Raw genomic sequence first — 14,266 nt, forward strand, 5'->3', positions numbered from 1 at the left:
AAAGACGCCAGTAGCTAATTGGTCAAATATTTCTTTTATGTATGTAAAAGTAATAAATTAATTACGGACTTATAATTTTAAACGCAAAAATCAAGTTGAAAAAGGCAAAATGTAAAATAATATATTATTTTATCATGCGCAATGCACATCATATATACAATTTCTAAGCCTAAATAAAATTTGTTCTTTAGCCTCGTTGAGCCTAATTGATAGAAAAAAAAATAGAAAAGTGCTGCTAACATTTTAAATGCTTAATGGTTGTCAAGAAATTTACCCAATTTATTGTAATAAGAACATTAGTCAATTTGGCATGTTTAAAACCAGGGAGTATGGTTGATTGAAATTTATTGGTTTTTAAAAACCTAAGAATTTATGTTTAGTTAATAATATATGTATTTCCTGGTTACGATTAATTACACAATCTAAGATTTCACTGATACCTCTAGACAAAATTTTATTAATAAATCGCATTAGGTATATTATCTCTAAAAGAAAAAATTAAAATGTAAGCAATTTTGTCCATACTTGAGGTTTAAAAAAGAAACATTTGTTTTTTTTGTTCTAAACCTTCTGAGATCGTCAATGGGCATTGTCTTACTGACTTGTCATAATTTAAGGTTATGTATTCCATAATCTATAAATGTATTGTATCTACTTAAATTTTTTATAGGGTTCATTATGATTTCAAGATTTATGGTAACATTCATTTTAAAGTTCGTTTTTAAAAAAAGGCATTTTGCATATTTTTTCTATATCACAGTCTTCTTTCATTTGCGTTCCCTCTAATATTTCTAAAGGACATAAATCTGAATCCTCGCATCCAGGAAAACGAACAGGTCTTTCTTGATGGAGGGTCAAGAATTTATTCGAAGAACCGCATCTATAAAAAACAAATAAAGCTTAAAGTAGGATAATAAAACGAGAAGCATAAAAAAAAAAACAACAAAAATCAATGTTTCCGCCCGGGATCGAACCGGGGGCCTTCCGCGTGTTAGGCGGATGTGATAACCACTACACCACGGAAACACATGAAGAGACCTCCATAATAAATAAATATGAATAATTATTACGTATAATAAAAATAGTCACGAAATCCCCTTTAATTTAGAAGAGAACCAAAGTGATCAGAAGTACATATTTTTAAAAACAATAATTTATAGCACTAACCTGTACAATAAGAATGCCAAGTTTGATCCAAAAGCATCAATACGCGAGGACCGCCACGCGCGGTTCGGGTCTCGGATACTGTGGAGTAGTGGAGATTTCGGTTTGAAAAGTCCAAAGAATGCCAACGTTTTCAACACAGTTCCGGAATGAGTAAAGTGAAACGCCGATAGATGTCCTGCAGGTGTACTTGAAAAAATATATTAAAATATTTTTTATTCTTGTCATATTATATCGAAAGACGTTAGTTATAATTTAAAAATAACTAAATATTAGTCACAAAAATATTTAAGAACCAAAAAATATTTCCCATACCGGGAATCGAACCCGAGCCTCCTGGGTGAAAGCCAGGTATCCTAGCCACTAGACCATATGGGAGACGTATATCCAAGACGATTTTAATACCTATCATCGAAAATAGGTACGTAATACTAAAATTAATTACTTTGATTATGAAAAATAAATACAGAATTTACCTAGATAAGCACTGATATAATAAACATATTATAAAATGATTGTCAAGTTCCTATTCTCCCAAAAATAAAACTGTAAAACGGCCCAACTAATTAATGTTGAATTTTCCTACATGCACATGATGCGTGTCAACTAGTATACCTATCTGCGAAGTATGTTTACTAGGGATGGAAATACAATGAAAGTAATATCTACCATGGCAGAAAAACGTTTGTGGCAAATGGCAAAATCAGCAGTTCACAATGGAGTCCTGGTGCCGACCCATACGTACGGAAGCGAAATATGGAACTTGAAAAACAAGAGTAGGCTGAATGTTGTCGAAATGCGATGTTGTAAAACTGTCTACAAATAATGTCGAGATTTGCTGATTAAAAAAATAAATTTTTTATATATATTTGGACCCCTGTATCCTTACGTGTCATGTACAAGGCTAAGGTACTCGGAAAAAAAAAGTTTTTGTTTGTCTTGGAAATGGGATGTTCGATCACTGATTTTGGTTTATTACCTTTATGAGTCCAATCACCATTGTTGCAAAGTTCAAGAACAATGGCGCGTGATAACTACTTTTAACTACAGTGTGGATATCTGTTAAGGATATTCCATCTTTCCTGCATTCTGCTTCAAGATTATGGCGTTGCAAACTGAAAAATGGGCACTGAAATAACAGATGTTCTATACTCTGTGAAGAAATATCATCGCATGATTATACAAAGCTGTGACAAGTATTATCGTCAAAATCTATAAATGACTTTGAACAGCGAAAGAACAGCTAAAAAGATTTACGATGCGAATGTTGATGGACGCCGAAAACAAGGAAGACTGTCATAAGTCGGAATAAAACGTTCTGAAGCGTAAGACATGAAATAAAATTGCCGATAAAATGAAGACTTACTCGAAAAACGACACGATATCTTCGATAACCTTACAGGGCAATTTCTTCGTTATTTCGTGTTCATGTCCATTCATCCAATACTGCTTGAGATCCTCAGCATATTCAAATGGCTAAAAATAATATTATCATGAATAAAGGTAAACACAATGCACAACTAATCTAAAACAGAATCGATTTCGAAAGTTAGTTCAGGTGAAAATTTTATAAATATTTGGGTTTATATCACCTCAATTGATTCTTCCGTGAAAGCTGAACACCATGGTGAAATTTTACTCTTGTTTGCAGCCGTTTCAAAAGCACATGTTTGAAATATAAGTTTCCCATAATCTGAAAACAGGGACAAAATGGTTTACATATTTGATTAAACTTGTTGGATTTGTTCGTTCCGTTCATACGCACTCGATGGTGCATAGGGTACTGCACTGATAAACGAATTACAGCGATAATCCAGGGAGTAAATACGGAATACCTATGTACATATGTGTGCCGAAAAGCCGAAGAAAGAATTTTTTTAAATCGTAATATTTCATGAAAAAAATTTCATATTAAATTTTTTCACCCTTATGAATAAGTATTTCGCACGGAGGGGCGGAAGCAGAGTGGCGCAGCGAAAGCGTGCTGGGCCCATAACCCAGAGGTCCGTGGATCGAAACCACGTTCTGCTATGTATTTTTTTTTCTTTCGACTTCAAACGATTTTCTATAAATACCAACCAACAAATTTAATAACTTTACTGTGATGGGTTTGGTACAACGTTTTGTGTGATAATAATAAGTAAAACATAAAGAGAGATGAAAAAGGCGTGGTTGTGGCACGGTGCACGGGCATCTCTCACTAGGTTGCGATTTAAGTTTTGTGTTTTTTTCTTTGCATCAATATAAATTTTTGTTTTTAGTATGTAAATACATCGCAACCAACAAGTTTAGTCAACGAAATATTAAAATATAATTAATTTATTCATTTTAAATTGTATAACAATAACGTGTGGTATCATTGCATTACCGCAAAGAAGACTAATGGCCTGAGCCCCGATTACAATGGGAAGTTAACATTTATCTTCAATTTTATCCACAAAGTAAAATTAAATTTTCTGTATGAAAAACAGAATATGTATAAGTCTATAAGTACATTTTTTCTTTTACACATGTTCAATTATAGGTTACCGATGAAGATACTTTAATTTTTTTTACAAATATGCTCATTTTCGTACGCAAATATCGATTATTCTTTATTGACAGTCGAAGATAACTCTGGTAACTTCCCATTGTAATCGTGGCCCAGGTTATTTAAAAATGGCGCTGAAAAACAAATACGAAAAACACAAATATTATCAGGAAATTTAGGTACCTGCACTGATTATTATAATTTGGTGGTTTTACACATACTTGACACGACATTTTGCGAATCATGTTTTTCGTGCGTCATATTTTTTTTTCCATTATTACGGCGGCGGTGCTCGTGGCCTCCGTGGCGCAATGGGCAGCGCGTTCGGCTGTTAACCGAAAGGTTGGTGGTTCGAGCCCACCCGGGGGCGGTGTTTTTTTTTTAATACATTTTTTTTTTTCTTTAGATTTTGAAGAACAAAAAGTTTTAATCACTGACGTCTAATAAATAGACACATTACTTCCTTAGTAAATGCCTCCCAGTCGAAGCAAATATAGCATTGCACTCAACAATTAAAAAAAAAGGATAGCAAATTAGGATATACATGCAAATGTTTATGGGAGAAAGAGATGCAAGGGAGGCAAATACCTCAGAGTAATAACGCGCTGCAGCTGTAGAAAAGGCATTTCGCTTTATTGCATAGAATAAAAGCGTTGCAAATTTTTTGTTCTGTTTTTGGTTAAACGTTTTTTTTTTGTGCTTGTGATTCTCGACCTGAGTACCTATGACCCATTATTTGCTGTTAACTATAGCTAACTTTGTGATTGATAATCCTAGAATGATTTTTGTTCGTATAGGCGGCTCTACGGCAGTACTCTAAGACAACTAACTACCTAGGTATTGAAATACCATATTTTATGCATTTTTAATATGTCTCACTTGCAAATGTAAAACTTGTACAAGACAAACAGCACAGGCAGCCCTATTTTATATTAACAAATCTATTAATTCAAATACTAATTATAATATTCAGTGACTACATAAACTTGGCAATGAATTTAGCTTTTTTGATACTTTTGATGTTCAATATCAAGATTTAAAGAAGGGCTTTTATTACACCTCGTGGTGTAATGGTCAGCGCATTTGCCTACCATGTAAGAGGATTTGGGTTCGATTCCCGATATGGTTGATATGAAATACTATTTAAAAGGGTGTTTTTACACTAGAATATTTCATAGTCCCTAGACTGGTACCTAAAGTGTAAGACTGATCAATCACCTTACCTTCATGCAACAAAAACGATCAAGATGCGCTGCGATTGGTGTACTAATGCAGTGCCCCATGCACCATTAGGTGCGGAAACGGAATAATGATGATGAATTAATTGAGTCATTTAGCAATTTTGTGCTAGAGTCCTATTATTGTTTTTTTGTTTGTTTTATAAACATATTTTTTCCATTTGTATTTGCTTTTTTTTACAGCACACATAAATATCATTTTGCAGTTTACAAATAAATGTTTTGGCAGTTAAATTTCTTAAAACCAATTTTTTAAAATCATTTCGGTATATTTTTTAAATAATTTCAGTATATAAAAATACATAATTTACAACATAAATATCCTTACAAAACATAACAGGTGTTTAAGCTAGTTAAAACATATTCTCTTAGGTTGATGCAAAAGTTATGACCGTTTTTTATGATCCTAGGTAAAAAAAAAATTTCTCCAGAAATTATGAATAGTATCTTCTTTTTAATGATTCCATTGTATAAAGGATGCTTTCCCTTTACTTTCTATTCAGTTTTGGCCTGGTCAGAGTACAGTGAAGAGCCCTTGTATTTTTTCAAAATGTCAATCGATAAAGTGCATTTACGTCATCGTTTACTTTATGAATTCGGCCTTCAAATTTGTTAATGGGGCTTGTCCAGGTATAGCCCAATGTCTTTTTCTTGTCACGTTGTTATATACAACCCATTTCTCATCTTCCGTTACCAAACGATGCAAAAAAGGTTCATGTTTTTGTCTTGCACTCAAAGAAACGCACGTTGAAACATGATCCAATAAATTGGCAGCCGACAATTGATGAGGTATCCATTGTATCCAAATGTCGTACCGCGAAACCATCCCCATACGCTTCAAATGTCTTAATACGGTTGTTTGGTTGACTCATATCATCGACACGATCTGCCTGGTGGATAGACATGGATTGGTGTCAATTATGACTTTTAACTGGTCGTCATCAGACTTCAATGGGCACCCGGTACGTGGTTTATCAATTAGTGAAAAATCCCCAGGTGGAAATTTTGCAAACCATCTTCGTACCTGTTGAACTTTGATGACATCTGCTCCAGACACATCGCAAATGTTTTTGGTTGTCACACTCGCGGTATTGTCTTTACGGAATTCATAAAGTAAACAATGACCTAAATGCACTTTATCGACCGACGCTTTGAAAAAATGTACTCTGGCCAGGCCATAACTGAATAGAAAGTAGAGGGAAAGCATCATTTATACATTGGAATCATTTAAAAGAAGATACTATTTATCATTTCTAAAGAAAAAAAATTTTTACATAGGATCATAAAAAACGGTCATAACTTTTGCATTAACCCAATATATAGTGGTTACAAAGTCCAGAAACAGTTTTTTTTTAAATGTGTTTTTTGGTTAAAACTGAATGCATAATAATTAATACAAAAATTGTAAAAGAATAAATAAATATAAAACTTTGTTGGCAAAATTGACACTAACTTACTTATATAAAAAAAAAAATAAAAAACACTATTACGCAATGAATATTTCTACAAAACTTACCATAGTTTAAAATTTTGGATAATCCTAATTTTTTGGATACACTCACGAGTGCGGTTTTCATTTCTTTACTTTTTAAATACAACTCTAATTCTTTAAAAGTTTGGTTGTTATTTTTCACCATTTCACGCCAGGATGCACATTTTTTGTAAAACTACAAAAAGAAAATAATTATTAAAAACCATATAATATGAAGACATATAATTATGGTATACCATTTTACAATTCATTATATTTTCTGAAACTTTTGCGTTGCAACATCTCATTATAAATAAATATTTATATGATTTAATACCCATTTTGATTTTGCATAATATATTAAAATTATTATATAATGTAGGTTCTGAGCTAAAATTCACCTCCAATTATTCTACATCGGTAAATAATTTAAATTTTTAATAAAGAATAGTATTTACGTAAGTATATTAAATATATAAATATATTCAATGAATATCACATAACAATGTTCATTTAAAAAAAAAAAACATTGTTTTTTTTGTCATCACAACAGGTTAAAAAATCTGGTAAATTACAGCACACAGCACTAATCTCACTGGGAATCGAACCGGGATCTCTCGTGCGTAAGGATAAGCATCTTAACCGTTACACTAAGACATCTGCCAGTGAAAGAGCACATTGAAATCAACCATCTCAGTATTATAATATAGTTCTTAAGGAGTTTTATCAAACCTATGATATGCAAATACAGAGAAAGAAGTTCTGTGTTTAAATATTAGTGGATATTGTAACAAAAATAAAATGTGGTGTTGGTTTTGAATAAAATTCAGGTATATAAAATAATCTTTATTCTTACCCTTAACACTGGGTCTCGTTGTTGCAAAGCAGGCAAAGTCACAATATTCTTAGCATCTTCTCCAAACAATCCGCGAGCAAAATGTTTGGCGCTTTCATTTGCTCTTTCTGTGGAAGTATGCCTAAGCTACAAAACATAGAAAATTTCAAAATTATTGACTAATTGTTGTAAGAAGAAGTTCCTTCTGAACTGTGCATGGATTAAACATTATACTATGTATGTGGAATTACTGAAAATTACCGATAACATTATATTAGTAAAATAAGTGTTACTAATTTAATACAGTCGAACTTGGAATAACGGAAATAGCGAGATCTCGAATGTAACGAGGAAACATTCATTTTAGTTTATGATTTTCTCCATACATTTATTCACTTTTGTAATGAGCTACATCTCAGACATAGTAAACAAAAATATTTCCAACAGTAGAGCGAAAAGTCTTGAATTGTTTAAAATCACAATTTTTAAAATAAGAACCTGAATAATAAAATCTAAACGGGTGGCTTCCTTAGGACTGATGCCGCTAGGCATCAGGATTGGATAACGTTTATGACACTATGTAAGTGTCTAAGTACCTTATTGATATTTTCGCCGACAACATTGAAAATATATTACACATGGTTGAAATTGCGTATATAAAATCCAAGCTTTGTGAACCCAGTAAGTACTGACTCGGCACCACATTACAATTTACAAATTCTTTTGTAGTATATGAAAGACATCCTTATTTCGGAGGTTTTTACAATGTTTTTCAGTTTATTTTTAATGTTCTATGGTCAATGCATAATAAACACTTACGAGTCGGCGATGTCAGATCAGTTAGAAACTATCCCTTGAATTATCAATATGTCTGCTAACAAGAAGAAGTGTTTTTTCAATTCGTAAAAAAGCGGCAATTATTTGTGAAATAAAATGTGGCGTAAAAAATCTTGAGGTGTGGAAAAAATCTTCTTATCCACAGCGTAAATATTGTGGAAAAATGAGAATGTTTATTTACCTCCATTTTAAACTCAGAAAGTAGTGTGTTTGTAAGCATTTATTATATATTTTTTAATTATCTGTATGAAGTTTACGTATATTTATTTGTTAACTATGTAACATTATGCAATAGTGATTGGACTTCAAAAAAACCTTTCTCTGGTATAGGAAATTCAGTTGGTCCCATCTTTCTTGTAATAACCAAGTTCGGCTGTATGGTATTCTTGACATGTACTCTCTGACTTTTGGAAAACATCCATTGAATGTCTATGGTGTTAATAAAAACCAATATTATTTAGAACGAACATTTTCACTAAAGAACTTTTGTAATGCTCAACATTCTTCACCTAATGGTTATTTTTTCTACTAGTAAACACTTTATAGGCATTTTTTTTTAAAATAGTCTAAAAAATGTATTTTCCAAACAACAGCGAAAACAGTGAAAACAGTCATTACAACTGATTTTTATTTAATTACTAGTTTTGGATTGGTTATGACATTGTCACGATTTTCGACTTCAGTATTACAGTTTTCTATGCCAAAAGAACAGCAGTGCTCTATCTTATTTTTTATCGACTCATACAACTTTACCGTTTGTTGTGAGTTCTAAAACTAGTATAGAGCTAAGAATTGTATTTTTTTTGCATTAAAACAATTTATAATAGTTCATAAATTTTCTGCAGCAGAAATAAGATCCTGCAAGAGTTATGTTTACACAAAATTGCACAGCGAGTGACTGCGTACTGTGGAAATACTTTGATTTTGCATAATGGATTCTTATTAACTTCTTTGTGAAATGCTTATGTACTCCCCTATCCCAAGACTACACAAATATAAGAACAATTATGAAATATCAAGTATTTTGACTAAGAGTCTAAACATTTGCACATGACAACACAATATTTAAATATGCAATATTTCTATACTTATTTATTAATGTTTAAATTTTTACTTAATTCTGCAATTCACATAAGTAGCAGTCTTATCTGTATCTCATATGGATTTCCAATTCTTTAATTAAATTTATATAAAATGCTGAATCATGTCAAACATAATTGAACATATTTTTGTGGGTTGTATTATGTAAAATGAATTGTTTTGTTGATAGTACACATATCATGGAAGGTGAAAAATAAAGCATTATTTTTTTATTGCTTACCTTGATGGTTTTGTTATTAAACTTTTCAGGAATTATATCGGCAAATCGTTTTCGAGTCCTTTTTGCTAGGAGACACATTTCATCTCCCCCTTCGTCAACCAAGTTCTTTTCTTCTGATTCTTTGACATCCATTGGAAACCAATCTTTTAAGTCATGAAGTTCTTGAGTAGTCAAGTAACCTAGACAATGAAATTTGCATGACAAATACTGGGTCAAAAATTAAATAGGTTGTGGTATTGTGGCGTGTGACATGAACTCATGGATCAAAGGATCGAGGTTCGAACCACGGTTTACCACAACTTAATTCCCATTTTCTTGAAGTAAGTTATTAACTCGTATAAAATGGCTCTCAAAATCGAAATATTTGGGCAAATTTTTTAATAAAAATTAAAATATTAAAAAACAAATTAATTATGGACTGGAGTCCAGGCTAGAGACTAGATAATGATTAGAATAATAATTCAAATTCGAATATGGATATTGAAGTACTAGATTGAATTATTTTTAAAATTAAAAGAAATTTACACTGTTCGGCCCTAACTTGATAAGCATAATTGTGACACCAAAAAAACAAATGTGGCTCTCCAGCCACCTTTAATTTTAAGATTTTTGGTAAATATGACTGCTGATGTTGTTTTACAAATATTCAGTTTAAATATAGCCATCACCTTTATTTCTGCTAAGAAGACTCATACTGTTATGTTTTTATTTATTTATACTTTTACAATGTTTGTATTCTTTTTTTTATACTGAATAATGTTCCCTCACTGTCCCGTGCCGAGGGAAACATTTTACAAAATGTGAAACATTACTTAAATTAGCTGTTTAACAAAGTTAACAAAGTAATAATAAAAAAAAAACGTAATTTATCTAATTAACCTAATTATCATTAACATAATAAACAATATGAACTAAAATAATCATAAAAAACATAACCAATTTATATAGACCAAATTTCATAAACAGTACACACATTTTACCTATTTGGCTTGATCCACTCATCGATTTGTGCGCAACCCACCTCCACTATCCATTTTTTAATAGCAATTTTTAGATTGTGGGTACTTACTGATTGTCCTTATGGATAATAGAAGTAGATTGTACACTTTAACCGAGTAGTAGGCCAATCCTCTTTGACCTTTTTGTATTAATTATTATTTTTATTTAAAGCATCAGGGTGGAGCATCTAGTAACTCTTGTATTTGTGGAAGGAGTTATGGGAGGTGGAGAATAATGTTTGTGTGCGTATAGTAACAGAGCTTTTACATAAAGTTGTTTAATAGATTTTACATAAAAATTTTCGAATATACCTAGGGATGGATGGCTTGCATACAAAAAGTCGATTTACTCAGTACCATTTACAGTGGAGATAACCACATTTGTTTTTTAGCGTCACAATTACTTTATTTGTACTAGACATTGTATTTACAAATATGGTGTTAAATATTTAAACATTGAACAATGTCGATTATAAAGTACATAAACATATTATGAAGTTCTTAAGCAATATGAATCTCATTACTGTTTTCTACTTACCGTATTTCTTCGATTATAAGACGCCATCGGTTGTAAAATGCACCCTTTAGAGACAAACAAAATTCATCCTACCTTTTCAAAAATTATCTTTTTTCCTTAGACCCCTACAGCATTTGGTTATTGCTTTGCAAGAAAATGTAGGAATACAATCAATATTGTCCAAAGACAAGTGTTCTTTTTATTTATGTCTAATTTACATCCTGAAACTCTGTTTCCATGCTCTTCCGCATAAACAATATCTTATTTTTTAACGAAGTATCATAGTGTTTCTTGATGACATTTTAAATGGGAATTAGGGACAAAATTTCTATCCAAACTCAAATGTGCTTAGGGAATAGCTACTGTCACTCGACTACTTGCTTTGTCTTTCCAGACCAAATGATGCCATCAATCAATGATGACAGTGAATGGATTTTATAGCGATTGTAAGACGTCATAGATTGTAAGATGCAACCTGAATTCAGATACCAAAATAGGAAAAAACATGGATCTTATAATACAGGATATATGGTACTTCGCTTGCTCAAGATAAATAAGATTATTGAAACTAAGTTTAAAAGACATTGTGACGGTCTGGAGGGCTTCATAAATTCAATGTACAATTAATGAAAAGTGAAAAATTATATTTTAAAAAATAAAAAAAATATTTCCATTCTCATGATTTACCCCAATATTTCAATATTGCGTGCCATTTTCAACAATCTGTGAATAACTCGCTATAGAAAAATGGGAATCAAGTTGTGGTAGAGTGGGGTTCGAGTCTACCACGGAGCCACAACTCGGTTAAATGCCGAAAGGATTATTCATTGTTTTCAAATACAGATTATGTGACTTCGGGATTCATGAAAATTTATTATACGTAATGAATTAAAACGTACCTCTTCCTTTGTCATACATTTCAATGATTTCATCTCTAATTCTAGGTAGATTTTCTTTCATACTTCTTATTTGCTTAGCACTTGGATATCGTGTGCCATGTCTTATCATCATCCAAATCTTTTTAACTTCACAACCTACAATCACATTTTAATAATAAAACAGAAGTAAAATTTTACATTACGTGAAATGGGTAATTAAAAGAAAATAGGTGTGAAAAACACTTAAAACATAATACTATTTACATTTCAATGAAAGTTGACACATATATTTTGACATACGTTTAGTTCTGGTTAAAGTTTAGATTTTTTAATATAACATTTAAGGTTATGAAATAGTTCATTTCGTTTGCATAGTTTTTGATAAGTCATTCTTAAAAAGAACACTTAAGACATTAGAAATTAAGTGATCTCTTTCATTAAAATATGGTTTCATGTTGACTCACCTGGATAAAAACCGAGATTTAAGTCATCATTAGCGATTAATCGATATGGAGTTTTTGTAGCAAAATGCTCTTCAATTTTATCTGGAATCACATATTCTAGCCTATATATGTACACAAGTAAAATAAGCATAACTGTGAATTTATTCATTATAAAACTAGCAATTTCCTAAGAAAATATTAATAATTAATAAACGAATACACAAATAAACAAATGAGCTGTCCGATTTTGGTTCGATTCTGACTTTCTGTCATTGGCTGTCAGCTGTCATTCTGTCATACTGTAAACATAAACAAAAACAAGCAACAGGCACAGTTTTAGAAATGTTCAAAATAATGTCACATGAATCGAACTTATCGAAACGTTTTATTTCATTGAAAGTATTCGTTTATTTTTTTCTTTATTTAAATGTTTCAGTTTTTTTAAATTAAAGCAGTAGTCATTGCAGACGCCTCTAAACTAAAATTTATTATGAAAAATATTTGTTCATTGATGATGTACCCAGTAGTATTTTTATTTTATTATAATATATCTGTGGCTTAGATCTTTAAATGTCAATGTCGTAAATCATAATACTACAGGAGAGCCATTTTGTGGCTTTATAATAAACTGTTGGACGTATTTGATAATAAATATTATTAAAAAACCTTACAACATGTATATATGTACACACAATAATAAAATATATATAGTCGACATCGACCCACTTCAGAATTTGGGGAAAGAAAAATATAAAATCTAACATTGGCCCTTTTAGATCTAAACCACAGATATATGTCATTATAAAATACCTAATGTTAGACATTTTTTCCATTTCAAATATAATTAAACACCTTCCGTATTTATGAAACCACTGTCTTGCGTTGATGGTGAAAAAAAATTGATGGTGAAAAAAAATTTACAGCAAATTAATCATCATCATCATCAGTAGCGTTACAGCCCGTTGTGGGCCCTGGCCCTCAGAATGTTTTCTTTCTTCCCTGCACCCTGCGGCTCTTCTCCAGTTCGCCAAGGCTTAGTCAATTGCTCTTATTTCACTTTCCACATCATCCAGTCATCTTAATTTTGGTCTGCCTTTCGGAGTAGTATAAAAATATAAGTGTAGGTACGATTATTATTTAATTTGTGCATATGGCCCGACCACAGTAATATTCTTATTTTTATGAATTCTGTAATGTTGGGTTCGCCACAAAGTACCTCTAATTTTTTATTAAACCGTCTCGCCACACTCCATTTAAGATGACAGCATCAACTTTTTTCCGTTATATTAATCTTTTAAATACTAATACTATATGTTTATCTGATTTGCTGTTTTGAATTTTCATCAAGCTTGGTGTTTAAGACTTTGATTTAAAATTAGCTTTTTAGGGATCCCCAATTCAGTCATTACCTAGTATAACTTCGATCTCTTGATACTTTCATAGGCCACTTTAAAGTTTATAAACATGAGGTGGGTCTTGACGTTATATTCCAGCATTTTTTTTTTCACTATCTTACTCAAAGTAAATATTTGATCAATTGTTAATCTATCTGGTTTGAAGCCATTCTTGTATTGTTCTACTACATTTTGAACATTTGGAAGAAGTCTTTTCAACAGAAAATCAGCAAATACCTTTTAAATTGTATCCAGCAGTGTTATGCCTCTGTAGTTATCACAGTTCATGGCATCTCCATTTTAATGCAAGAGAAATATAACAACAAAGTTTCAATCACCTGCCATGGTTTCTGTTTCCCATATTTGAATAATGAAATTATATAATTTTATACAAATACCACTACCATCATATTGGAGTAGTTATCCAGGGATACACCAAATAAATATAAAATAAAAAAAAAATAAAAAAAGAAACTTTTATTTACATCACACTTAGGTCCCATGTACTAAAATATCGGTTATTCGATATAAGTATTATACGGCACAACCCTATTACATATTGCCATAGACTATCTAGATAGCTAAAATTTATTTTCATCTTTTCGTAATATTTAGAGGCCGTTTTATTTTCGAAATATCT

General features: G+C 31.3%; 1 protein-coding gene and 3 non-coding genes across 4 annotated transcripts; 1 reads left to right on the plus strand and 3 right to left on the minus strand.

The window, feature by feature from the left end:
- Positions 1-546: 546 nt before the first annotated feature.
- Positions 547-12,742, minus strand: Mipp2 (Multiple inositol polyphosphate phosphatase 2). Its single transcript, XM_088243467.1, has 9 exons — positions 12,254-12,742; positions 11,811-11,945; positions 9,397-9,575; positions 7,260-7,385; positions 6,449-6,599; positions 2,757-2,857; positions 2,531-2,640; positions 1,168-1,353; positions 547-880 (listed from the first exon to the last, which is right to left on the minus strand). The coding sequence occupies exons 1-9, from the start codon at positions 12,399-12,401 to the stop codon at positions 709-711; spliced, it is 1,308 nt and encodes a 435-aa protein (XP_088099593.1). The 5' UTR covers positions 12,402-12,742; the 3' UTR covers positions 547-708.
- Positions 954-1,026, minus strand: TRNAV-AAC (transfer RNA valine (anticodon AAC)). Its single transcript has one exon. It is a non-coding gene; the product is annotated as a tRNA-Val (tRNA).
- On the minus strand, positions 1,471-1,542 carry TRNAE-UUC (transfer RNA glutamic acid (anticodon UUC)). The gene has a single exon. It is a non-coding gene; the product is annotated as a tRNA-Glu (tRNA).
- Positions 3,992-4,064, plus strand: TRNAN-GUU (transfer RNA asparagine (anticodon GUU)). The gene has a single exon. It is a non-coding gene; the product is annotated as a tRNA-Asn (tRNA).
- Positions 12,743-14,266: the final 1,524 nt, after the last annotated feature.

The sequence above is a fragment of the Micrasema longulum genome, unplaced genomic scaffold (assembly GCF_059751315.1).
Source record: "Micrasema longulum isolate JH-2025_06_02 unplaced genomic scaffold, ASM5975131v1 h1tg000214l, whole genome shotgun sequence".
NCBI classification, from domain to species: Eukaryota; Metazoa; Arthropoda; class Insecta; order Trichoptera; family Brachycentridae; genus Micrasema; species Micrasema longulum.

Coding starts and splice junctions, on each gene's coding strand:
- Mipp2 (XM_088243467.1), bottom strand. CDS start 12,401: ATGAATAAATTCACAGTTATGCTTATTTTACTTGTGTACATATATAGG. Junction 6,600..7,259: donor AACGAGACCCAGTGTTAAGG/GTAAGAATAAAG, acceptor TTCTTTTTGTAG/TTTTACAAAAAATGTGCATC. Junction 1,354..2,530: donor GATATCGTGTCGTTTTTCGA/GTAAGTCTTCAT, acceptor TATTTTTTCAAG/TACACCTGCAGGACATCTAT.